This window comes from Felis catus, chromosome X (genome assembly GCF_018350175.1).
Source record: "Felis catus isolate Fca126 chromosome X, F.catus_Fca126_mat1.0, whole genome shotgun sequence".
Taxonomy (NCBI): domain Eukaryota; kingdom Metazoa; phylum Chordata; class Mammalia; order Carnivora; family Felidae; genus Felis; species Felis catus.
In genome coordinates this window covers 127,315,623-127,342,108 of record NC_058386.1, presented here as the reverse complement: position 1 = coordinate 127,342,108, position 26,486 = coordinate 127,315,623, and the positions used below count along the sequence as shown (strand labels likewise).

Genomic DNA, 26,486 nt, shown 5'->3' with positions numbered 1-26,486 from the left:
GGAAAGAGTATAGCCACTCCATTTTCAGAGCTCCCCTCATTAGGGGTCTTTCCATAGCCACCTGGGATCCTGTTCAGTGGCAGTTTACTGAAGCCACCCTCAACAAGCAGACCTACCTGGGATGTATCTTGGTTTCTTCATCAAATGTCAATCCTACTGAGGATTTGAACCAATCTGACACACTACATCTATAAAAGTACCGGTACCCAGAACACATGGTAACAGGATCCCTGTGTTGCCTAAATCCAAAGATTGAATTAATGTGGAAATCTCAGGCTCTAAAGTCAGTTAGTGAAGAAATGCTCAAAGTTGACTTTAAGATAGGAATATTTACTAGACATAGAGAGATTTTGTAATGTCCTTTTTATGCACAAAGAAAAATAGATGGTAATCCTGGGCCATAAAGTAAGTCTCAAAAACTTGAAACAATTACAGTCATTTATACTAGCTGTTTGTTTGTTTGCTTGCTTTTGTTCACTTCAGAGCGAAATGAAGTTAGAATATAATGAAAAATCCAGAGGGGTGCCTGGGTGGCTCAGTCAGTTAACCGTCCAACTTCAGCTCAGGTCATGATCTCGCAGTTCATGGGTTTGAGCCCCACATCAGGCTCTGTGCTGACAGCTCAGAGCCTGGAGCCCTCTTCAGATTCTGTCTCCCTCTCTCTCTGCCCCTCCCTGGCTCGCACTCTATCTCTCTCTTCCTCAAAATAAATAAACATTAAAAAAAACTAGAAAATCTCCCTAAAATATGTAGTATACTTCTAAATAACCTGTTGGTCAAATTTTAAAAATCACAATGTAAATTAGAAAATATTTAAATGAACTGAAAAATGGAACATTGCATATTAAATCCATGGCGGGGAGGATTTTTATGGCAGTCAAAAAGTGAAATTAATCTGTATGATCCTATAATGATGGTACATGTCATTATACATGTGCAAACCCATAAAATGTAGGCCACCAAGAGTGAACCCTAATGTGAACTATTGACTTTGGGTGATACAGATGTGTCAATTATAGGTTCATCAGTTATAACAAATGTACCACTCTGATGGGGATGTTGATATAAGGGTGCAGCCTATGCATGTCTGGGGAAATCTCTGTATCTTTCCCTCAATTTTGCTGTGAACCTAAGACTTGTCTAAAGAAATAAAATCTTAATTTAAAAAATGTTCAGTGGGCAAAAGATCTGAACAGATACTTGGCCAAAGAAGATATACAAATAGCAATTAAGACTATGAAAAGATGCACAACATCATATATAATTAGGGAAATGCAAATTAAAATAATGAGGTGTCATGTACAACCATTAGAATAGCTAAATTTAAAAAACTGACGGTGCACCTGGGTGGTTCAGTTGGTTGAGCATCCAATTTTAGCTCAGGTCATGATCTCACAGTTCATGAGTTTGAACCCTGCATTGGGTTCTCTGCTGTCAGCACAGAGCCTTCTTCGGATCCTCTGTCACCCTCTCTCTTTGTCCCTCCCCTGCTCACACCCTCTCTCTCAAAAATAAACTCTTTTTTAAAAAAAGAGTGCTATTGATGGGTCACATGCTATATCTATATTTGACATTATAAGAAACTGAAACTGTCATCCAAAGGAACTAGACTGTTTTGCATTCCACCAGCAATGAATCAGAACTCCTGTTCCTCCACATCCTTGTTATAACTTGGTATTGTCAGTTTTTTATTTATTGCTTTAATTAATTAATTTTTGAGAGAGAGAGAGAGAGAGAGAGAGAGAGAGACAGCATGAACAAGTGGGAGGAGCAGAGATAGAGGGAAAGAGATAATCCCAAGCCAACTCTGTGCTGCCAGCGCAAAGTCTGAAGTGGGGCTCAGCACCATGGAACCGTGAGATCATGACCTGAGCCAAAACCAAGAGTCGGATGCTTAACCAATTGAGCCACCCAGGAACCCCCATGAATTGCACTCTTAAGTATTTACCGAAGTGATCTGAAAACTATGAAATGCAAAATGTATTTTTGTATGTGAGAATAGAAGGTGTGGAGACTTCACATGCATGTGATCTGGAATTTGGTTCTCCAAACTGTTGATTGTTGATTGTTGACAAATGGGAATGACAAATATTGAAGACAGGAGGTTTCACTTTTTATTTTCTTCTATATTTATGGGTTGTTTAGACTTTTTTTTCTTTTTACATGTGAGCAAATTTTATTTTGTAAGTAAATACAAAACAATGAAACACTTCTTCAAATAATATAGATCACGTGGAGTCCTCCTGGTTTTACCAGGCATAGTTAACTGCTTTCTCTTTTGCAGTTTTTCACTGTATTCTGTGTTTAAAAATGTCACAAGTAGCAGTAGTTACCACCCTATATTTGTCTTTCTTCCCCACTAGATTGTGAGCTTCTTGAATGGTGGCCGAGATTGCTGACTTATTTATGTTTCTCTTCCCAGTACTTAAGAAAGTACCTGCTAGGGGTGCCTGAGTGGGTCAGTCAAGCATCTGACTTCACCTCAGGTCATGATCTCACAGTTTGTGACTTCAAGCCCTGCATTGGGCTCTGTGCTGACAGCTAGAAGCCTGAAGCTTGCTTTGGATTCTCTGTCTACCTCTCTGTCTGCCCCTTCCCCGCTCATGCTCTCTCTCTATTAAAAATAAACATTTAAAAAGATGTGTGTGTATATATATATATATATATATATATAGAGAGAGAGAGAGAGAGAGAGAGAACCTGTTATACACATGCTCAGTAATATTTGTTGAGTGAAATAATGAAGAAAGGAATACATATACTTGCTTAAGAGTGGTTTTCTGGGGGAGCAATCCAATGTAAAGGGAGAAGAGTATTCGTTTAAGAATTAGTGTCAACTAGGGGTGGCTCAGTGTGTTAAGAATCCACCTCTTGGTTTCAGCAGGTCATGATCTCACGAAAGCCCCGTATCGGGCTCTATGCTGATAATGTAGAGCTTGCTTGAGATTCCCCCTCTCCCTCTCTCTCTGCTCCCACCACCACCAACCACATCTCTCTTGCTGTCAAAATAAATAAACTTAAAAAAAAGAACTGAGCACTAAACCAGGGGTTGGAAAAATTGTACTTTGAAGGACCAAATAGCAAATATTGTAGACTTTACAGGCCACATATGGTCTTGGCCTCATATTATTTTTTGTTCTTGTTTACAACCTTTTATTTTTTATTTATTTTTGAGAGAGAGGGAGTGAGCATGAGCAAGGGAGAGGGGTGGAGGGGGAGAGAGAGTATCTTAACCAGGCCCCACAGTCAGCATGGGGCCTGACATGGGGCTTGATTTCATGATCCTGTTATCATGACTTGACCTGAAGTCAAGAGTCAGATGCTCAAGTTACTGAGCCACCCAGGAACCCCTACAATCCTTTAAAAATATAAAATCCATTCTTAGCTTGTGGGACATATAAAACTAGGCATGGACTATAATTTGCCAGCCTCTGTAGGTAGGAGGTTGAGAAACAAGAGACAGTAGAGAACATAAATGTAACCAAGACACCAGCAGAGGCCTTGCCATGCTCTGCTCCTTGCTTACACCCATAAAATATCAATAAATTTGACTTTAGTTCCTCATTTCCTAGCCTGTCATCAGAATATGCCCAAGTCATCACCCCAAGTCATCAGAATATGCAGTTACATCTCTAGCTATGGCCTTTGTGTTTATCATTGATGTCGTCCCACATCAACGTGACATTCAGTTCCTTCCTCAGCTTACACCACACACACACACACACACACACACACACACACACACACGCACATACCACTGAAAGCAATCATTCTATGGGTTTAGTGACCTTAAGGGGTTATTGAAAAGGTTCACATCAAGCACCATACAGCTTCTCTGTAGTTGGATGGCTTTCTCCCTCTTTTCTCACAGAACAAATTAATTCTTTTAAAGGTATTATGCAAATGAAGTTTTTTTATTAATCTTTCTGAAACCATGACACTCAGGGAGTCACCAACTCTAAGCAGGTTTGTCAAGGTAGTTTTACCAACAGATATATTTTATCCCTAACAATAATCATTATAAAAATGATAATGATAATAATAATATGGGACAGACACAATTCTAAGTACTTTAGTCTTTATATAGACAAATTAAATAAGTATTATTATTATTATCCTCATTTTACAAAACAGGAAACCAGAGTGACTGAGAGTTTAAGTAACTTGCCCACAATCATGCATAATCAGTGGGAAAAAAAGTTTCAAGAAGTCAGGTGAGAGTGATCAATAAATAGTGTCACAAGTGGAGAGGGCCAAAAGGATTAGACCTGTAAAGCAATTCTTCTATGTGGTGGTAACGTTAAAATTACTGAATTTCGGGAGTGCCTGGGTGGCTCAGTCGGTTAAGTGTCAGACTTCAGCTCAGGTCATGATCTTGCAGCTTGTGATTTCGAGCCCCACATCAGGCTCTGTGCTGGCAGCTAAGAGCCTGGAGCCTGCTTCAGATTCTGTCTCCCTCTCTGCCCTTCCCTCGTTTGCACTATGTCTCTTTCTCTCAAAAATAAATAAACATTTAAAAAATTTGTTTAATTAGTGAATTTTTAAAGAACCATTTCAGTTAAATAGTATGTTAGAAGCAAGATTACAAGACATACAAAAAGACTATGTAGTGAGAAAATGGAAGTAATGGTTATAGACCACTTATGCTTAGCTTTTCAGAATTTTTCCTTTAATCCTGAATTGAGATAATTAAATCTATTCTTTCATATAGTTACCTCTGTAGTGTTATTCCTACAGCTTCATAAAGGTTATTTAATACTGTTACTCTCTCTTCTCACTGGCAGATTTTCTAAGATGTGGTGCTGCAGGCTGTCCCATCTCCATGGCAGGCTCCAGAACCTGCTGAGCAGAGGAGTCACATGCTCAGCCTTCCAACAGCCCAACTTCAAAAGCTTGTTTCCATTAGCCATCCGTTGGCACCATACGGCCTCCAAGTCTCTGAACTGTGCTTGGCAGCAACACGAAGATCATTTTGGTAAGATATATGGAGACAGATACTTCATTTTTTTTAAGTTTTATTTTCATTCCAGTCAGTTAACATATAGTGTAATATTAGTTTCAGGTGTAGAATTGATTCAACACTTCCATACAACACCTGGTGCACATGACAACAAGTGCACTCCTTAATGCCCATCACCTGTTCAACCCATCTCCCAATCCACCTGCCCTCTGGGAACCATCAGTTTGTTCCCTATAGTAAAGTCTGTTTCTTGGGTTGACTCTGTTTTTTTTCCCTTTGCTTGTTTGTTTTATTTCTTAAACTGCACATGAGTGAAATCATATGGTATTTGCCTTTCTCTGACTGACTTATTTTGCTTAGAATAATGTACACTCTAGCTCCATCCACATCGTTGCAAATGGCAAGATTTCATTCTTTTTGATCGCCAAGTGGCATTCCACTGGATGTATCCCACAGAAATGAAATGTAACATCTAACCCATGTTTGAGTGTACAGTTCAAGTGTTAACTATATTCACATTGTTCAATATCAGATACTTCTCATGTGGACTGAAAATATTTTCTGTGCAGTTGTAAAGGCCTCTAGCCATTTATTTCCAAGATTATCCTACAGGTTGCAAGAAAGACAAGAATAATATACAGCAACAGTATAATCTCATCCTAGCAAAAGAGAAGGGAACATTGCTCTACTCCAGTCCCGCTCTGTCTCTCTCTCTCATATAATGGGAAAAATAAAATAAAAGAAAGCCTCAGTATATAGGGAAGAGGGTTTCAAAGGCATAGACTGGGAATGCTACAGCCAGGTAAGGTATTAGGTGGCAGAGGGGAAAAAAGCTTTACCCTATTAGTTTCCTAACACTGCTATAACAAATTACCGTAAACTAGTTGGCTTAAAACAACAGAATCTGGGGAGCCTGGGTGGCTCTGTCAGTTGAACATTTGACTTTGGCTAAGGTCATGATCTCACAGTTCATGAGTTTGAGCCCCTTGCCAGGCTCTGTACTGAGAGTGCAGAGACTACTTGGGATTCTCTTTCCCTCCTCTCTCTTTGCTCCTCCCCACTCGTGCTTTCTCTGTCTCAAAATAAATAACTTTTTTAAAAAGTTAAACAGCAAAAAGAGACATTTATTTTTTCACAGTTCTAGAAGATAGAAGCCTGAAACCAAGGCAGGTAGGGATATATTCCCTCCAAAGACTCTAAGAAAGAACTCTTTCTTGCCTCCTCAACATTCTGGTAGTTTCTGACAATCCCTGGTGTTCCTTGACTTATGGCAACATCACTTCACTCTCTGCCTGTCATCACATGGCTTCTTCCCTGTGTGTCCTCTGTGTCTTCAAATATCTCTCCTTATAAGGGTACCAGCTGTGGGATTTAGGGTCAATAGTGTAATATGACCTAGTACCATATGACCTCATCATATCTTGATCATCTTCAAAGACCCTATTTCCAAATAAAGTCTCATTCACAGGAGCTAGAAATTATGGGTTCAACATCTTTTGGGGGAATACTGTTCAACCTATAACCCTGAAAAGGGACAAAAACAATTGTGAAGGCTATACCCAAAGACATAGGCCCACTGTTTACTCCAAAGACTGAGACTTAATCCAAATATTAGATAGTGCCCTTCTCCTCCATACATTATACATTGTGCATTATGCATTATAACCTGATAATAAGCCCCCAGTTAAAATAACAGTGGATTATAGCTGGGAGAGCTGCAACAGACAGGCAGTTTCTGAGATACAGCACAAAGAGAAAGGCCAAGGCCAAGAAGAGAGACAAAAAAAAGTCACTAGAGGAATTCAATGCCTTTGGTACCCATAGAGACAAAAACATCAGCTCTAGCCCCTCTCTTGGCCAGATTGGTATAAATACTCACCTTAAAGTCCTATTTACCTCAGCGGCTACTGCTTTATACAACACATGTGCCTTTCAACAACAACAAAATTACAAAGCATGCTAAAAGGCAACAAATAACAATTTGAAGAGACAAAGCACAATGAGAACTAGACTCACATGTGACACAGGTGTGGAAATTATCAGTCAGGAAATTAATGGCTAATATGTTAAGGACTCTAATGGATAATGGAGATGGGAGACAAAATAAAGACCAGATGGATAATGTCAGCAGAGTGATGAAAAATATAAGAAAGAAGTTTTAAAATCAAAATCATAGCAACAGAATTGAAGGATGACATTAATGGGTTCATCAGTAGACTTGACATATTCAAAGATATAATCAGTAGATGTAAAAAATAGGTCAGTAGAAATTACCCATACTGAAATGCAAGAGAGAGAGAGAGAGAGAGAGAGACAGGGAGAAGAGACAAAAACATACAGTATTCACACACTGTGGGACGATACTAAGGGATGGAGAAAGAAGCACCATGCAAATGATAATCAAACAAATAGTACCTATATTTCAGACAAAGCAGTCTACAGAACAAGGAAGATTATTAGTGATAAAAAGGCACATGACATAGTGATAAAGGGATCAGTTCTTTTTTTTTTTAATTTTTTTTTCAACGTTTATTTATTTTTGGGACAGAGAGAGACAGAGCATGAACGGGGGAGGGGCAGAGAGAGAGGGAGACACAGAATCAGAAACAGGCTCCAGGCTCTGAGCCATCAGCCCAGAGCCTGACGCAGGGCTCAAACTCACGGACCGTGAGATCGTGACCTGGCTGAAGTCGGACGCTTAACCGACTGCGACTGCGCCACCCAGGCGCCCCAAGGGATCAGTTCTTTAAGAGAACATGTAACCATTTTAAAAATGTAGAACCTAACAAGAGACCATCAAAGTACATAAAGCAAACACTGATATAAAATTAGAAATAAACAAATCCACAATTGTCCTTGGAAATGTTAAAACCTCCTTCTTCACCGTTATTGATAGATTAAGCAGCCAGAAAATCAGTAAGGATATAAATAACCTGAATGGCACTATCAACCAACTTGACCTAATTGACATTTATAGAACAGTCCATCCAGGAAAAGTAAAGTACATATTGTTCTGAAATGTAAATGAAACATCCACCAAGACAGACCACATTCTGGGCCATAAAAAAGCTCAACAAATTTGAAAGAATCTAAAAGCATAGACTATGTACTCTGACCATAATGGAATCAACTAGAAATCAATAACAAAAAGATAGAAGTCTCTAATATTTGGAAATTAAGCTGTATTCCAAAAAATATATCGGTATAAAGTCTCAAAGTTAAAAATATTTTGAACTAAATGAAAATGAATATAGAACTTATCAAAATTTATGGTAAGCAGCTAAAGCAGTGGTTGGAGGGAAATATGTAGCAATAAATGTATATATTAGAAAAGAATAAAGGTCAAAAATCAATAACCTATACTTCTACATTAGGAAATTGGATAAGGAAGAGCAAATTAAACCTAAAGCAAACAAAAGGAAGGAAATAGTAAAAATTAGAGCAGAAATCCATGATATAGAAAATGGGGAGAAAAAAACAAGAATATCAATAAACCCAAAACTGTTTATTTGAAAATATCAATAAAACAGATAAGCCTCTAGCCAGACTAACCAAGAAAAGAAGGGAAGAGAGAAAGATTACCAATGTCAAGAATTTTTATCACTGATCCTACAGATACTAAAAGGACAATAAGAGGAATACCAGAAACAACATTATGCCCATAGATTTGATAATTCAGATGAAATGGACCAATTCCTACAAATACACTACTATGGACTGAATTGTTCCCTCCCACCAAAATTCATGTTGAAGCCCTAACTCCCCATATTACTGTATTAGAAAGATGGTCTTTAAGGGGGTGTTTAAATGACATGATGAGGATAGAACCCTGGCCCAAATGCACTATCCTTATAAAAGAGGAAGAGTAGTGATATTTTCCAGTGATATCTCCCTACCCACTGCCCCCCCAGCCTTCTTTCTCTCATGAGGATGTAGTAAGAAGGTAGCCATCTATATAAACCAGGAAGAGAGCTGTCACCAGGAACCAAATCAGTTGGTGCCTTGATCCTGGACTTCTAGCCTCCAGAACCATTAGAAAATAAACTTACATTGTTTAAGCCAACCAGTCTATGCATTTTGTTATGGCGACCTGAGCAGACACAAAATACCAAAACTTAAGAAAAATTATATAACTTGAATAGTCCCAAATCTTTTAAAGAAATAGTAATAAAAAAAACTTTCAAAAAAGAAAACACCTGGCCAAGATGGTTTCACTCATGAATTCTACCAAACATTTCAGAAAGAAATATCACCAATTCTATACATTCTCCTCCAGAAAATAGAAGAATAAAGGACATTTCACAACTTATTTTTTGAGGTCATCATTACCCTAATACCAAAGTTAGACAAAGACAGTAAAAGAAAGAAAAACTATAGATGAGTATTTCATGAACATAAACATAAAAATCATGCCAGAATATTAACAAATCAAATCCAATGATATATAAAAAGGATCAAGGCCAGCTAGGATTCATCCCAGGAATACAAGGCTCTTTCAACATTAAAAAAAAAAAAATCAGTGTAATCCACCATATGAATAGGCTAAGAAACACTATATGATCATCTCATTAGGTTCAGAAAAACAGTTTAACAAAACTCAATACCCATTTATTATAAAAGCTAAACAAATTGGTAATAGAAAGGAACTTTCTTAACCCAATAAAGGACATATATGAAAAACATACAACGAACATCATACTTAATGTCAAGAGATTGAATTCTTTCCTCCTAAGATCAGGAATAAGAGAAGGATATCCTTTTCTCACCACTTGTATTCAACATTGTTTTTGGAAATCCTAACTAGTGCAATACAGCAAGAAAAATAAAGGCATGCATATTAGAAAGGAAGAAATAAAACTCTTTTTTTTTTGCAAATGATATGATTATCTATGTAGAAATCCCCAAAGGATCTACAAAAAAATCATGAGAGTAAGTTTAATGAAGTTGCATAATACAAGGTTAATATACAAAAGTCATTTGTTTTCCTATAACAACTAACAACTGCAATTTGAAATTAAGAAAGCAATACCATTTATAATAGCACCAAAAAATAAGTACTTAGTTTAAATAAATATTTTAGAATCTGTATTCAGGAAACTGTGGAACACTGATAGAAGAAATGAAAGAATGAAATCACTGGAAAGGCATTCCATGATCATGGATTAGAAGACTCAATATTGTTAAAATGAGAATTCTCAATATGATCTATAGATTCAATGCAATCCCACTCAAGCTTTTTTTTATAGATATCAACAAACTGGTTATAAAATGTATGTGGAAAGGCAAAGGTACCAGACTGGCCAATACAATTCTGAAAAAAAAGTCAAAGGACTCAAACTACCTGATTTTAGGACTTACTGTAAAGCTATAATAATCAAGACACTGTGGTGTTGGCAAAAGGATAGATACACAGATTAGTGGAACAAGATGGAGAAAACCCAGAAATAGACCCATACAAATATGGTCAAATCATTTTTTTATTTTTTTTTATTTTTTTTTTAATTTTTTTTTCAACGTTTATTTATTTTTGGGATAGAGAGAGACAGAGCATGAACGGGGGAGGGGCAGAGAGAGAGGGAGACACAGAATCAGGAACAGGCTCCAAGCTCTGAGCCATCAGCCCAGAGCCTGACGCGGGCTCTAACTCACGGACCGCGAGATCGTGACCTGGCTGAAGTCGGACGCTTAACCGACTGCACCACCCAGGCGCCCCGGTCAAATCATTTTTGACAAAAATACAAAGCCAATTCTATGCATATTTTTTTTCCAAAAAGTGGTGCTGGAACAATTAGATATCCATGTGCAAACAAAACAAAACAAATCAAATCAAAATGCTGACACTTACCTCATACTTGGTGTAACTATTAACTCAAAGTTGATTATGGGTCTAAATGTAAAATGCAAAACTATAAAAGTTGTGTAAGAAAACAGAACAAAGTATTACCTTTGATTAAACAGAGTTCTTAGATATAACTTTAAAAGTATAACCCATTAAGGGAAAAATGATAAATTGGCCTCTATCAAAATTCAAAACATTTTTTCTCTGGCAGACACTTTTAAGAGAATGAAAAGAAAAGCCACAGACTTGGAGATAATTTATGCAAACCACATATCTGAGTAAAGACTTGCATGCAGAATATATAAAGACCTCTTAAACTTAGTAAGAAAACAACCCACTTTTTAAAAGGGTGGGAAGATCTTGGGGCACCTGGGTGGCTCAGTCGGTTAAGTGTCTGACTTTGGCTTAGGTCATGATCTCATGATTCAGGAGTTCAAGCACCACATCAGGCTCTATGCTGACAGCTCAGAGCCTGGAGCCTGCTTCAGATTCTGTGTTTCCTTCTCTTTCTGCTCCTCCCCCACTCACAGTCTGTCTCTCTCTCTCCCAAAAATAAATAAACATTAAATTTAAAAAAACAAAAGGGTGGGAAGATATGAACAGGCATTTCATTAAAGAGGATGTAAGTATGGTAAATAAACATGTGAAAAGATGCTCAACATTATTTTCTTTATGTAAATGCAAATTAAAGCCAAAACGAGATATCATGCACACATACTGGAATAACTAACCCCCCTCCCAATAAAAAGCTGACAGTACTAAATGCTGGCAAGGGTGCAGAGCAACAGAAAGTCCTATACATTGCTGGTGATTATACAGAAATGGTATGTCCACTCTGGAAGACAGTTTGGCAGTTTCCTCTAAAATTAAACCCCGCACATGAATAACAGCTTTATTCATAATTGTCAAAAGTGGGAAGCTGCCAAGATATCCTTCCAAAGGTTGATTAATAAACCGTAGTACATCCATACAATGGAATACTGTTCAACAATAAAAGGTAATGAGCTATTAATTCACACAATTAATGAGCTATTAATTCACACAACAGCATGAATCGTAAATGCATTCTGCTACCTGAAAGAAGCCTGACCATTAAAGGCTACATACTGTATGATTTCATTCATATAACATTCTGTTAAAGGCAAAACTATAGGGACAGAAAACAAATCAGTGGTTGCCAGGGTGTTGGGAGGAGGTAGTGTAATACGGGATATTTTTAGGCCGGTAGAAACAATCTGTATGGAAATATAGTAGCAATAACTACATTTGAAAAAAAAACCTATAGACGTTTATAGCAAAAAGTGAAAGTATACAAATTTAAATGTATACAAATTTTAGAAAATCAACCAGGAAGTCAGATCTGAGGATGGAATACATCCTGTGATAAATGAATCCAACTGTATTATAAATATGTAACTATTGAAGGGAATGGACGGAAAGGTGGTGGCCTATATAATGTTGGAAAACAGTGCTTTGACTGGAAACCGTAAGGCTAAAGACAAAAGGAGCTATACATAAACACTATACTCTAGTTTTTAAAGTTGTTTCTTATATGAAAACAGATTTACAATTCTAAAACTGCTGTATATGTGTCAGGATTAAACACATAAGAGCATGGCAGACAGTGGGAACCAGGTTTCTCAGCATCAGAGAGCGTGGTTACAAATAAGCACAGGGGAAATGCTAGAATGAATCGTGTGGTTCTGGATTAGAGTTGGAGATATCAATATGAACTCATGTATAGCTTAATATAGATACAGATGGATACATGCAGAAATCATTATAGATGTTTTTTCACATAGATAGTGTATTTCCTAGCTCTGTCCGTTGCGAGAGCCTAGAAGCAGTGATACCTCAGTAGCAGTGAGTGCATTCAGTGACCAGATCTTGATTTCTAATGCTGTTCTCCAATAAAAGGAACCAAGCCTCCTGGGTGAAATGACTTATTCTAGGGCTTGGTCAGGGAAAATACAAGATAAACCTGGAGAAACTTGAAGTGCCAGAAAATAAGGAAGTGCTAAAAAAAAATGAAACGATATTAAAGGGACACAGGAGCCAACTAAAAGAGTTGCCAATGGCCGAAGCTGGAACAATTTGAGCAAGAAAATAAATAATATATATTGGATTCTAACCCGAGATAAAAAATAAATATCCATGAGTCCATGTTGATATAAACAAATGATCAAATAAATGGGGAGAGTAGAGACAAATCTCCCATACAGGAGAATTTCAAATAGTTTATGTAGTCATTTCTCCTCCTCCCACTATGGAGGTCAATCTTAACTCCCCAGTCCTAGCATGTAGGCTGCATTTAGTGATTTGCTGCCAAAGAATAGAATATGGAAGGAGAAGGAATAACTCTAAGTAGGGAATCTGGCAAGCTCTATCTTGGCCTGGTGTTAAAGGATAACACCATCAGTAATAAGTCCTATTACTAGTATGTACCATTGATATGATGTGTTGAAAAGGGCACTTCACTTGTGTAGGTTCTCCCAAAAACCTATACTATAGGTTATACTATAACCCCACTTCAACCATGAGAAAATCATCATACAAACCCAAATTGGGGAGCACTCTAATAACAAAATCCCTCTCAAAATTGTCAGGGTCATCAAAAACAAGGAAAGTCACAGCAGAGAACCCTAAAGAGACATGATTAAGTGTACGGTGGGACCTAGATGGGATTCTGGAATAGAAAAAGGACATTAGGGGGAAACTAACAAAATTCAAATAAAGTATGGGATTTTGTTAATAAATTGTGTATCAATATTTATTCATTAGTTGTGGCAAATTTACCAAACTAATATAAGATATTCATAATAGAGGAAACTGGGTAAGGACTTTATCGGAACTGTTTGTACCTTTTCTGTAAATCTAAAACCATTCTAAAACTTAAAACAAGTTTAGTAAGAGGAAATTGGAGAAGGTAGTGGAAACATCAAGCCATAAGTTTCACTATGAAAGGGAATATGATTGAGGTGGGGTGGTAATGGGAGGGGTACACAGAGTGAAGGGGAACATCGTTTTAAGATGGTGGGATATTACAACATGTTTGCTGATGAGAATGATCCAGTAGGGAGGGAAACTTTGATAATGCAAAAAAGGGGGTGGAGCAATTTCAGAAGTGTAGTACCTGTGTGGGAAAGAAGAGATAGGGTCTAATTCCTAAATGGAAGTGTTAGCCTTAGTTACGTGCACAGATGTCTCAACCATAGTAACAGGAAGGAAGGTAGAATGTGCACAGGTGCAGGTAAGTGGGCAGATGTGGAAGGAACATGAGTTTGTAGAGATTCTCTTCTAATTGCTTCCATATTCTCTTTGAAGGAGTAAGCAAAGTTATCAGTTGAAAATGGGAAGGGAGAGGCGGTGCTAGCAGTTTGAGGAGAGAGGAGACAGTGTGAAATAGTCTTCTTGGAGAGTGAGTGAGTGACTTTCCCAGGAAATTATGCAAGGATTGTTTGGCAGTGGTGAGTACTCATTTGAGATTTTTGGTGATGATTTTAAAATGAGAATAGTCATTGTGGTTTAGAAAATTTTCTCTGACAATGTTCAGCTGCTTGGCTACAGGCACAGACAAAGTAGGGACTTGAGGTTTTTAGGAGTGGGACTTAGAAAAAAAGGAGTGGGCTTTTTTCAGGGAAGTATGGTGGAAGGAGAGAGAAGGGCAAGGGAGTTAGGGTGTTTTCAGGGAATTGATTAAAATGAAGGACCATTGCATCTGGGCTCCATAAGGAGAGAAATGAAAACATTAAAGAAGACAAGATGATGGATGACAAAAAGGAGGTTGTGGTCAATGGATTAGAGTTCTTTGTGGGGTTGAAAGAGTATCAGAGTGAGGAGTGCACAAATAATTGAACTGAAAAGGAACAAGATGTAGGATAGGATGTTAAAAATGAAAATTATAAAGGTATTACAATTAATGGTGATGAAGTTGTTAAGAATGCTGACAGGAGAGGAATGGCAATAAACTGATCTTTATTTATTTATTTAAAAATAGAGGGGCTCAGGAGATATTTGACTAGAGTAATGAAGAAGGGTAGAGTCATATAGGACAGCATGAGTTTCAGAAGAGCAAGGGAACAACTATCCTACTAGTATGATTACAGCATTGTCTTGCCCTGTTGAGCAAAAACTAGAACACTCTTTCCAAAATACAATCTGATTTCACAACTCCGATTTAAAAAATCTCTTTGTGGAGGCCCACGGTGAAAGACAGTGGTTGCCTAAATGTGGCATGAGAAAGGAGTGGAAAGGTCATATAGATTTTAAAAAGATTTAGGAGGTAGAAGCAGCACACCTTGGTGATCGATCAAATGCAGATTATGAGAAAGATGAGTTAAGATGAATCCCAAGTTTCTTTTCTGTATTGACATTTTGGCCTAGTTAAGAAACATTTGTTTAGTGTCAATTTTGTGTATAGCCGAGAATTTCTAGAGACCCAAGATGTAAGATGTGGTATCCAAGAAACATAAGTAAATAAATATAAGAAGTATGAATACCTTATGCCATATGCAAATGCACATTAAGTTGTTACCTACCAAATACTTAATTTCAAAGAAAATGTAGGGTTGTTCAAGGAAGCTTCCTTGAATAAATGAATTTGTAGCCAGATTTTGAAGGAAAAGATGGTCATTTAATTAGGGGAGCTTATAATTTCAAGGAGATAAATGGCAAGGGCAAAGACGAGAATGAACTCAGTCATGGGAAGATGGACAATAAGCACAGCAATTAAACTAAAATGTAGGGGATGTTCTGGAGCTTGCAAGAGAGAAGTCTAGCCACATAGGAAGTAGGATTCTACTACCATACTGTATGTGCCTAGCAACTCCTGAACTGAAAACAGTATATGTATGGCAGGTAGTAGTCAAGATTACTAGATGTTGAACAGAGCAAGAGAAGGTCATTCATAGAGGTCATTTCAATGAGAGGATCCTTCTCATTTCTGATGTGTAACCTATATTGGAGTTACCAGTAAGGCAGCTTCAGCACTGCTTATTGATTTCCTCAACAGACATTTAATGGGCACAACGTCTAGAAGCTAGACGTTGTGATAAGTGCTAAGCATGCAGTGATGAAGAAGGCACATTCAGTATCTTAAAGGTGGTCCTAGTCTTTGGTAAAGACAAACCTGTAGACCATTATAAGACAGCATGATAAATGCTTTTAGGCGATATATAGGGTGCCGTAAGAACAAAGAGGAGAAGTACCTGACCCAAACTGAGGAGTTACATATGACTGCTTATAAGATATAACCTGTGAACTGAGTCATGAATACGGAATATGATTTAGGCAAGGAAAGAGGGGTGAGAAGGTGAGGATAAATGTTCCAGTCAGAGGGAGCTGCATGTACAAGAACTTAAAGGCTGCAGAGAAGATGGCATATTGGCCTATATGGACTGTCGCATAGAGTACAAGGAAGGGTTGGTTGACGGAAAATGTTTAAAAAGTTATTGAGTTGGTGATATTAGCAAGTTCTGTGAAATCACCAGAAGTGGAAGAGAAGGTGATAAACGATTTTATGGCTATGAATTATTTTGGGAGCCAACAAACACTTTCTGTAAAGGGCCAGATAGTAAATATTTTTGGCTTTATGGGTCGTGTACATATCTGTTTCATGGTCTTCTTTGTTTTGTTTTTGTCTTACAACATTTTTAGAATGTAAAGACCATTCTTATCTTGCAAGCTGTATGAAAACAGGCTACAGGCTCTATGTGACCCCCAGGCTACTTGTCACATCCTGGATTAGCTCAGTGTAATGACCCATCTAAATGAAGTTAATCACTTTTGTCACTTCAAGGACAGGGTTCTCAATATTTTTAGCTTATGAATTGCATAGGAATTCTATAGAAAGCTATGGATCCTCTCAATGGAAAAATGTAGGACTACCCACACATACACACAATTTTATTATTCCATGGATCCTAGGTAGGTCAGGAACTTGCCACTTAACATTGTTTTTTTATATTGTTTGCAAAACAGGTTTCTTTTCATATAGACAAATTTATCTTTTATGATTTTCATATATATTAAAATGGCCATTCCTACCTCAAGATTGTCACTGTATAATAATTTTATTTTTTATATTTTGATCTATCAGTAATTTACTGTTTTGAATGATATGAATCCAGAGTCAAATTTGTCAAATATTCTTTTTCTCCAAAACTAGTTATTGAATAATATATCTTTTCTCTACTGTTATGAAATGACACCTTTAACATAAACATATTTCCATGTATACTTGGGGCTGTTTTGAAACTCTATTATGTTCCCTTAACCTGTTCATCTATTCTGCACAAATACCATACTTTTTTTTTATTCTAGTTAGTCAACATATAGTGTAATATTGGTTTCAGCAGTAGAATTTAGTGATTCATCACTTACATACAACACCCAGTACTCATTACAAGTGCCCTCCTTAATCCCCATCCCAAATCTAGTGCATCCCCTACCCACCTTCCCTCCAGCAGCCCTCAGCTTGTTCTCTATAAGAGTTAAGAGTCGCTTATGGTTTCCCTCCTTGTTTTTTTTTCAAATATCATACTTTTTACATGACTGTAGCTTTATATATGTTTTTTGTATTTTGTAAGACAGTTACCCCCTTGCCTTTCTTCTTTTTCAAAATTATAAATTTATTAATCCTGAATATGAATTTTGGAATTAGCCTGTCCAGTACATGAAAATTTCCATGTGAATTTGGACTGGAAGTACATGGAATTTTGTGCATTAATTTGTTGGAGAATTTGTATCTTTTCATTATTGAATCTGCCTCTCTTTGAGCATATTTCTCTGTAAGCGGTCTTCCACATTTTTGCTTATTTCCAGCTGCAATATACTTTTTGTTCCTCTAACAAATTTGATCTCGTTTTCATTTACCTTTCCTATATTAGTAACCCAGTATATAGGAAAGTCTTTAATTTTTTGGCAACTTTTTATTTTGGTATAACTTCAAACTGACAGAAAAGTTGAAAGAATAGTATAAGTACCTCCTTTATAACCTCTACCCACCTGTGTTTCCTTTTAAAATATTTCAGTGGTTTCCTTTTCCAATATTTTTTCTTAAATTTTTTTAATTTTTATTTATTTATTGTTTTTAATATGAAATTTATTGTCAACTTGGTTTCCATACAACACCCAGTGCTCATCCCAACAGGTGCCCACCTCAATGCCCATCACCCACTTTCCCCTCCCCTCCTAACCCCCATCAACCCTCAGTTTATTCTCAGTTTGTAAGAGTCTCTTATGGTTTGGCTCCCTCCCTCTCTAACTTTTTTTTCCCCTCCCCTCCCCCATGGTCTTCTGTTAAGTTTCTCAGGATCCACATAAGAGTGAAAACATATGGTATCTGTCTTTCTCTGTATGACTTATTTCACTTGCATAACACTCTCCAGTTCCATCCACGTTGCTACAAAAGACCATTCTTTCTCATTGCCATGTAGTATTTTCATTTCATTCTTTCTCATTGCCATGTAGTATTCCATTGTATATATAAACCACAATTTCTTTATCCATTCATTAGTTGATGGACATTTAGGTTCTTTCCATAATTTGGCTATTGTTGAAAGTGCTGCTATAAACATTGGGGTACAAGTGCCCCTATGCATCAGCACTCCTGTATCCCTTGGATAAATTCCTAGCAGTGTTATTGCTGGGTCATAGGGTAGATCTATTTTTAATTTCTTGAAGTACCTCCACACTGTTTTCCAGAGCGGCTGCACCAGTTATCATTCCCACCAACAGTGCAAGAGGGTTCCCGTTTTTCCACATCCTCGCCAGCATCTATAGTCTCCTGATTTGTTCATTTGAGCCACTCTGACTGGCGTGAGGTGGTATCTGAGTGTGGTTTTGATTTGTATTTCCCTGATGAGGAGTGACACTGAGCATCTTTTCGTGTGCCTGTTGGCCATCTGGATATCTTCTTTTTTTCCTCTCCTATAAGACTTTATTTTTTTTCAATATATGAAATTTATTGTCAAATTGGTTTCCATACAACACCCAGTGGTCATCCCAAAAGGTGCCCTCCTCAATACCCATCACCCACCCTCCCCTTGGATATCTTCTTTAGAGAAGTGTCTATTCATGTTTTCTGCCCATTTCTTCACTGGGTTATTAGTTTTTCGGGTGTGGGGTTTGGTGAGTTCTGTATAGATTTTGGATACTAGCCCTTTGTCTGATATGTCATTTGCAAATATCTTTTCCCATTCCATTGGTTGCCTTTTAGTTTTGTTGATTGTTTCCTTTGCAGTGCAGAAGCTTTTTATCTTCATGACGTCCCAATAGTTCATTTTTGCTTTTAATTCCCTTGCCTTTGGAGATGTGTCAAGTAGGAAATTGCTGCAGCTGAGGTCAGAGAGGTTTTTTTTTTCCTGCTTTCTCCTCTAGGGTTTTGATGGTTTCCTGTCTCACATTCAGGTCCTTTATCCATTTTGAGTTTATTTTTGTGAATGGTTGTAAGAAACTGGTCTAGTTTCATTCTTCTGCATGTTTCTGTCCAGTTCTCTCAACACCATTTGTTAAAGAGACTGTCTTTTTTCTGTTGGATACTCTTCCCTGCTTTGTCAAAGATTAGTTGGCCATACATTAGTTGGCCATGCAACTGCATTTCTGGAGTCTCTATTCTATTCCGTTGGTCTATGTGTCTGTTTTTGTGCCAATACCATACTGTCTTGATGATTACAGCTTTGTAGTAGAGACTGAAGTCTGGGATTGTGATGCCTCCTGCTTTTGTCTTCGTCTTCAATATTACTTTGGCTATTCAGGGTCTTCTGTGATTCCATACAAATTTTAGGATTACTTTTTCCAGCTTCTAGAAGAATGCTGGTGAAATTTTGATTTGGATTGCATTGAATGTGTAGATGGCTTTGGGTAGTATTGACATTTTAACAATATTTATTCTTCCAGTCAATGAGCACGGAATGTTTTTCCATTTCTTTGTATCTTCTTCAGTTTCCTTCAAAGGCTTTCTATAGTTTTCAGCATACAGATCTTTTACATCTTTGGTTAGGTTTATTCCTAGGTATTTTATGATTCTTGGTGAAGTTGTGAATGGGATCAATTTCTTTATTTGTCTTTCTGTTGCTTCATTAAGAATGCAACTGATTTCTGTACATTGATTTTGTTTCCTGCGACTTTGCTCAATTCATGTATCAGTTCTAGCAGACTTTTGGTGGAGTCTATCGGGTTTTCCATGTATAATATCATGTAATCTGCAAAAAATGAAAGCTTGACTTCATTTTTGCCAATTTTGATGCCTTTGGTTTCATTTTGTTGTCTGATTGCTGATGCTAGAACTTCCAACACTGTGTTAAACAACAGTGGTGAGAGTGGATATCCCTGTTGTGTTCCTGATCTCAGGGGGAAAGCTCTCAGTTTTTCCCCATTGAGGATGATATTAGCTGTGGGCTTTTCATAAATGGCTTTTATGATGTTTAAGTATATTCCTTCTATCCCGACTTTCTTGACAGTTTTTATTAACAAAGGATGCTGAATTTGGTCAAATGCTTTTTCTGCATCGATTGACAGGATCATATGGTTCTTTTCTTTTCTTTTATTAATATGATGTATCACATTGATTGATTTGCAAATGTTGAAAAAGCTCTGCAGCCCAGGAATGAATCCCACTTGATCGTGGTGAATAATTATTTTTATATGCTGTTGAATTTGATTTGCTAGTATCTTATTGAGAATTTTTCCATCCATATTCATCAGGAATATTGGCCTGTAGTTCTCTTTTGTTGCTGGGACTGTGTCTGGTTTAGGAATCAAAGTCATGCTGGCTTCATAGAATGAGTCTGGAAGTTTTCCTTCCCTTTCTATTTTCTGGAACAGCTTGAGAAGGATAGGTATTATCTCTGCTTTAAATGTCTGGTAGAATTCCCCAGGGAAGCCATCTGGTCCTGGACTCTTATTTGTTGAGAGATTTTTGATAACTGATTCAATTTCTTCGCTGGTTATGGGTCTGTTCAAATTTTCTATTTCTTCCCATTTGAGTTTTGGAAGTGTGTGGGAGTTTAGGAATTTGTCCATTTCTTCCAGGTTGTCCAGTCTGTTGGCATATAATTTTTCATAGTATTCCCTGATAATTGCTTGTATTTCTGAGGGATTGGTTGTAATAATTCCATTTTCATTCATGATTTTATCTATTTGGGTCCTCTCCCTTTTCTTTTTGAGAATTCTGGCTAGGGGGTTTTCAATTTTGTTTATTTTTTCAAAAAACCAACTCTTGGTTTCATTGATCTGCTCTACAGTTTTTTTAGATTCTATATTGTTTATTTCTGCTCTGATCTTTATTTCTCTTCTTCTGCTGGGTTTGGGGTGTCTTTGCTGTTCTGCTTCTATTTCCTTTAGGTGTGCTGTTAGATTTTGTATTTGGGATTTTTCTTGTTTCTTGAGATAGGCTTGGATTGCAATGTATTTTCCTCTCAGGATTGCCTTCACTGCATCCCAAAGCATTTGAATTGTTGTATTTTCATTTTCATTTATTTCCATATGTTTTTTAATTTCTTCTCTAATTGCCTGGTTGATCCATTCATTCTTTAGTAGGGTGTTCTTTAGCCTCCATGCTTTTGGAGGTTTTCCAGAGTTTTTCCTGTGGTTGATTTCAAGTTTCATAGCATTGTGGTCTGAAGGTGTGCATGGTATGATCTCAATTCTTTTATACTTATTAAGGGCTGTTTTGTGACCCATATGTGATCTATCTTGGAGAATGTTCCATGTGCTCTCGAGAAGAAAGTATATTGTTACTTTGAGATGCACAGTTGTAAATATATCTGTCAAGTCCATCTGATATCGTTCAGGGCCCTTGTTTCTTTATTGGTCCTGTGTCTAGATGATCTATCTATTAGTGTAAGTGGAGTATTAAAGTCCCCTTCAATTACCACATTCTTACCAATAAGGTCGCTTATGTTTGTGATTAATTGTTTTATATATTTGGGGGCTCCTGTATTCGGCGCATAGACGTTTATAATTGTTAGCTCTTCCTGATGGATAGACCCTGTGATTATTATATAATGCCCTTCTTCATCTCTTGTTACAGCCTTTAATTTAAAGTCTAGTTTGTCTGATATAAGTATGGCTCCTCCAGCTTTCTTTTGACTTCCAGTGGCATGATAAATAGTTCTCCATCCCTCACTTTCAATCTGAAGGTGTCCTCAGGTCTAAAATGAGTCTCTTGTAGACAGCAAATAGATGGGTCTTGTTTCTTTATCCATTCTGATACCCTATGTCTTTTGATTGGAAGATTTAGTCCATTTACATTACATTCAGTGTTATTATTGAAAGATATGGGTTTAGAGTCATTGTGATGTCTGTAGGTTCCATGCTTGTAGTGATATCTCTGGTACATTGTGGTCGTTGCATCATTTTACTCACAGAATCCCCCTTAGGATCTCTTGTAGGGCTGGTTTAGTGGTGATGAATTCCTTCAGTTTTTGTTTGTTTGGGAAGACCTTTATCTCTCCTTCTATTCTGAATGACAGACTTGCTGGATAAAGGACTCTCAGCTGCATGTTTTTTCTGTTCATCATCACATTGAAGATTTCCTGCCATTCCTTTCTGGCCTGCCAAGTTTCAGTAGATAGGTCTGCCACTAGTCTTATGGGTCTCCCTTTGTAGGTTAGAGCCTGTTTATCCCTAGCTGCTTTCAGAATTTTCTCTTTATCCTTGTATTTTGCCAGTTTCACTATGATATGTCATGCAGAAGATCGATTCAAGCTATGCCTCAAGGGAGTTCTCTGTGCCTATTGGATTTCAATGCCTTTTCCTTCCCCAGATCAAGGAAGTTCTCAGCTATGATTTGTTCCAGTACATCTTCAGCCCCTTTCTCTCTCTCTTCCTCTTCTGGAATTCCTATTATACGAATATTGTTCTGCTTGATTGCATCACTTATTTCTCTGAATCTCTCCTCATACTCCTGAATTTTTTTTATCTCTTTTTTTGTCAGCTTCCTCTTTTTCCATAATTTTATCTTCTAATTTACCTATTCTCTCTGCCTCTTCAATCCATGCTGTGGTCGCCTGCATTTAATTTTGCACCTCATTTAGAGCAATATTTAGCTCCTCATGACTATTCCTTAGTCCCTTGATCTCTGTAGCAATAGATTCTCTGTTGTCCTCTATGCTTTTTTCAAGCCCAGCGATTAATTTTATGACTATTATTCTAAATTCTTGTTCCATTGTATTGCTTAAATCGTTTTTGATCAATTAGTTAGCTGTGGCTACTTCCTCTAGTTTCTTTTGAGGAGAATTCTTCCATTTGTCATTTTGTGTAGTCCCTGGGGTGGCTCCAAACTGCAGGTCACCTCCCGTGTGCTGTCTGTCCTGAGAAACTTGTGTTGGTGGGCAGGGCTGCAGTCAGACCCCATATCTGGCCCCAGCCCACCAGTGGGGCCACAATCAGACTGGTGTGTACCTTATCTTCCCCTCTCCCAGGGGCAGGATTCACTGTGGAGTGGTGTGGCCCCTGTCTGGGCTATTTGCACACGGCCAGGCTTGTGGTGCTGCTTTGATGGGATCTGGCGTATTAGCCGGGGTGGATCCACAAGGTTCACAGGGGCAGGAGGGGCAGGCTTAGCTTACTTTTCCATAGGTGGTCCCCTGTGGGAGAGGCCCTGCAGCACCGGGAGGGAGGCAGACCTGTCGGAGGGATGGGTCCAGAGAAGCACAGCAATGGGCATTTGCGCAGTGCCAGCAAGTTTGGTGACAGGAACTGGTTCCCTTTGGAATTTTGGCTGGGGGATGGGAGAGGGATATAGCGCTTGCCAGAACCTTTGTTCCCTGCCGAGCTGAGCTCTGTCTTCCGGGGCTCAACAACTCTCCCTCCCCGTGTCCTCTCGCTCTCCCGCTCTCCGAGCAGAGCTGCTGACTTTTAACATTCCACATGTTAAGTCCCGCTGGCTGTCAGAACTCACAGATTCCGGTCCCTCTGCTTTTGCAAGCCAGACTTGGGGGCTCTGCCTTGCCCGGGGAGGGGGGGGCTGCCCCTCCACCTCCTGGCTCCCTCCGCCAGTCCCTGTAGCACGCACCGCCTCTCCACCCTTCCTACCCTCTTCCGTGGGCCTCTCGTCTACGCTTGGCTCCATAGAGTCCGTTCTGCTAGTCTTCCGGCAGTTTTCTGGGTTATTTAGGCAGATGTGGGTGGAATCTAAGGGATCAGCAGGAGGAGATGGGCCCAGCGTCCTCCTATGCCACCATCTTCTCTCCTCTCCTCCTTTTCCAAATTTAGAACTCTGATATGTTTTGAGTTTATCTTGGAGACTGGTGACAATATGGTTATGGACCCAATATTGTCTTTTTTTCCAAATGGCTACCTAGTTGTCCAAACGCCATTTATTTTAAAAGTCATTATTTCCCTAGTGTATAACTATCAGTTTATTAGATACCAAGTTCCTATATTTAGGTGTATTTTTGGACATTTTATATGCATGTGTTGTTTTATCTGCTCTGCCTATCCCAACGTCACTGTTTTAATTCTAGAGATTGTATAGGATGTTTTCTGAGAGGCTCGTGTTCCTCTCATTGCTCTTGCTTGTTTCTTGGTAGAAAACTTTTTGAAGGAAGTTTTCTGACTATTGATTGTTTTTAAGTTTTCCTCAATAAATAATTATCTCTTTTTGTAAAATAATACATTAAATAATCTGAAAGAATGCTTTCCCCTAGAACTGCAGTATGCAAACACCGTGATGCGCTTTGATTATGTGTGGCTTCGAGACCACTGCCGCTCAGCATCTTGCTACAACTCCAAGACCCACCAGCGCAGCCTGGACACTGCCAGTGTAGATTTATGCATCAAGCCAAAGACCATTCGTCTGGATGAGACCACACTCTTTTTCACTTGTGAGTAGACAACAGACTTTGCCTTCATTGGAGTATTCTTCTAAGGAACAATTATTTGCAAAAACTGGTTTGCCTCATTCCAAAACAGAGAATTCTATTTTTTTATTGACGTATAATTAACATAAAATATCTTCTTAGTTTCAGGTGTATAACATTGATTTGACAATTCTGTACATTACTCAGTGCTCACCATACATGTAATCACCATCCAAGACCATACAACATTATTACCGTATTATTGACTGTATATTCCCTACGCCATACCTTTCATCTCTGTGGCTTGTTGACTTTATAACTGAAGTTTGTACCTCTTAATCCCCTTCACCTACTTTGCCCCTCCTCCTCCCCCTTGGCAGCCACCAGTTTGTATTTGCTATCTTGTATTTGAGAAACTGGTTTTTTGTTCGTTTGTTTTGTTTTTTAGATTCCACATATAAGTGAAATTATATGGTATTTGTCTTTTTCTGTCTGACTTATTCCACTTAACAAATACCTTCTGGGTCCATCCATGTTCTTGCAAATGGCAAGATCTCATTTTTTATGGCTGAATAACATTCTATTGTGTGTATATATATCTCATCTTCTTTATCCATTCATCTGTCAGTGGTCACTTGGGCTGCCTCCCTATCCTGGCTATTGTAAATAATGCTGCAACAAACATAGGGGTGCATGTATCTTTTCAAATTAGTGTTTTCTTTGAGTAAATACCCAACAGTGGAATTATTAGGTGGGATGGTATTTCTATTTTTAATTTTTTGAGGAACCACAAAGCTGTTTTCCACAGTGGCTGCATCAATTTACATTCCTGCCAACACTGCATAAGTGATCCCTTTTCTCCACATCTTCGACAACACTTGTTATTTCTTATCTTTTTGATGCTAGCCATTCTGACATGTGTAGGTGATATCTCATTGTGGTTTTCATTTGCATTTCCTTGATGATGAGAGGTTTTGAGCATCTTTTCATGTGTCTTTTGACCATCTGGATGTCTTCTTGGAAAAATGTTTATTCAAGTTCTCTGTTTTTAATCAGATTATTTGCTTTTTGATGTTGAATTTTGTTAGTTCTTAATATATTTTGGATATTAACCCCTTATAGGACATATCATTTGCAAATATCTTCTATTCACCAGATTGCCTTTTTGTTTTGATGATGGTTTCCTTTGCTGTGCAGAAGCTCTTTATTTTTATGTAGTCCCAATAGTTTACTTTTGCTTTTATTTCCTTTGCCTTGGGAGACATATCTAGAAGAAGGTTGCTATGGCCGATGACAAAGAAGTTACTCCCTCTGTTCTCTTCTAGGATTTTTATGGTTTCAGGTCTTACATTTAGGTCTTTAATCCATCCTGAGTTTGGTGTGTGTGTGTGTGTGTGTGTGTGTGTGTGTGTGTATGGTGTAAGAAAGTGGTCCAGTTTCATTTTTTTGCACGTTGCTCTCCAATTTTCCCAACATCATTTGTTAAAGAAACTGTCTTTTTCCCATTGCATATTCTTGCCTCCTTTGTTGAAGATTAATTAACCATATATTCATGAGCTTATTTCTGGGCTCTCTATTCTGTTCCATTGATCTAAATGTCTATTTTGTGCCAGTACCACACTGTTTTGATTATTACAACTTTGTGGTATATCTTGAAATCTGGGATTGTGATACCTCCAGTTTTGCTCTTCTTTCTCAGGATTACTTTGGCTATTCAGGGTCTTTTGTGGTTTCATACAAACTTTAGGATTATTTGTTCTAGTTCTGTGAAAAATACTGTTGGTATTTTGATAGGGATTACATTGAATCTGTAGATTGGTTTGGGTAGTATCCACATTTTAACAATATTAATTCTTCCAATCCATGAGTATTGGATTACTTT

At 37.9% G+C, this 26,486-nt stretch overlaps 1 protein-coding gene across 5 annotated transcripts in view; it reads left to right on the top strand.

Annotated features, from left to right (window-relative positions):
- The window catches only part of TMLHE (trimethyllysine hydroxylase, epsilon), a 74,812-nt gene that overhangs the window by 12,484 nt on the left and 35,842 nt on the right, over positions 1 to 26,486 (top strand). For 4 of the 5 annotated variants that reach the window (XM_023249395.2, XM_023249392.2, XM_045050599.1 and 1 more), the window contains 2 exons: positions 4,785 to 4,975; positions 24,452 to 24,628. In XM_023249395.2, the coding sequence (XP_023105163.1) occupies positions 4,795 to 4,975; positions 24,452 to 24,628 (358 nt within the window). In that variant the 5' untranslated portion in view covers positions 4,785 to 4,794. The remainder of the gene's footprint in view (positions 1 to 4,784; positions 4,976 to 24,451; positions 24,629 to 26,486) is intronic. The other variant, XM_023249394.2, reaches the window with a different exon arrangement.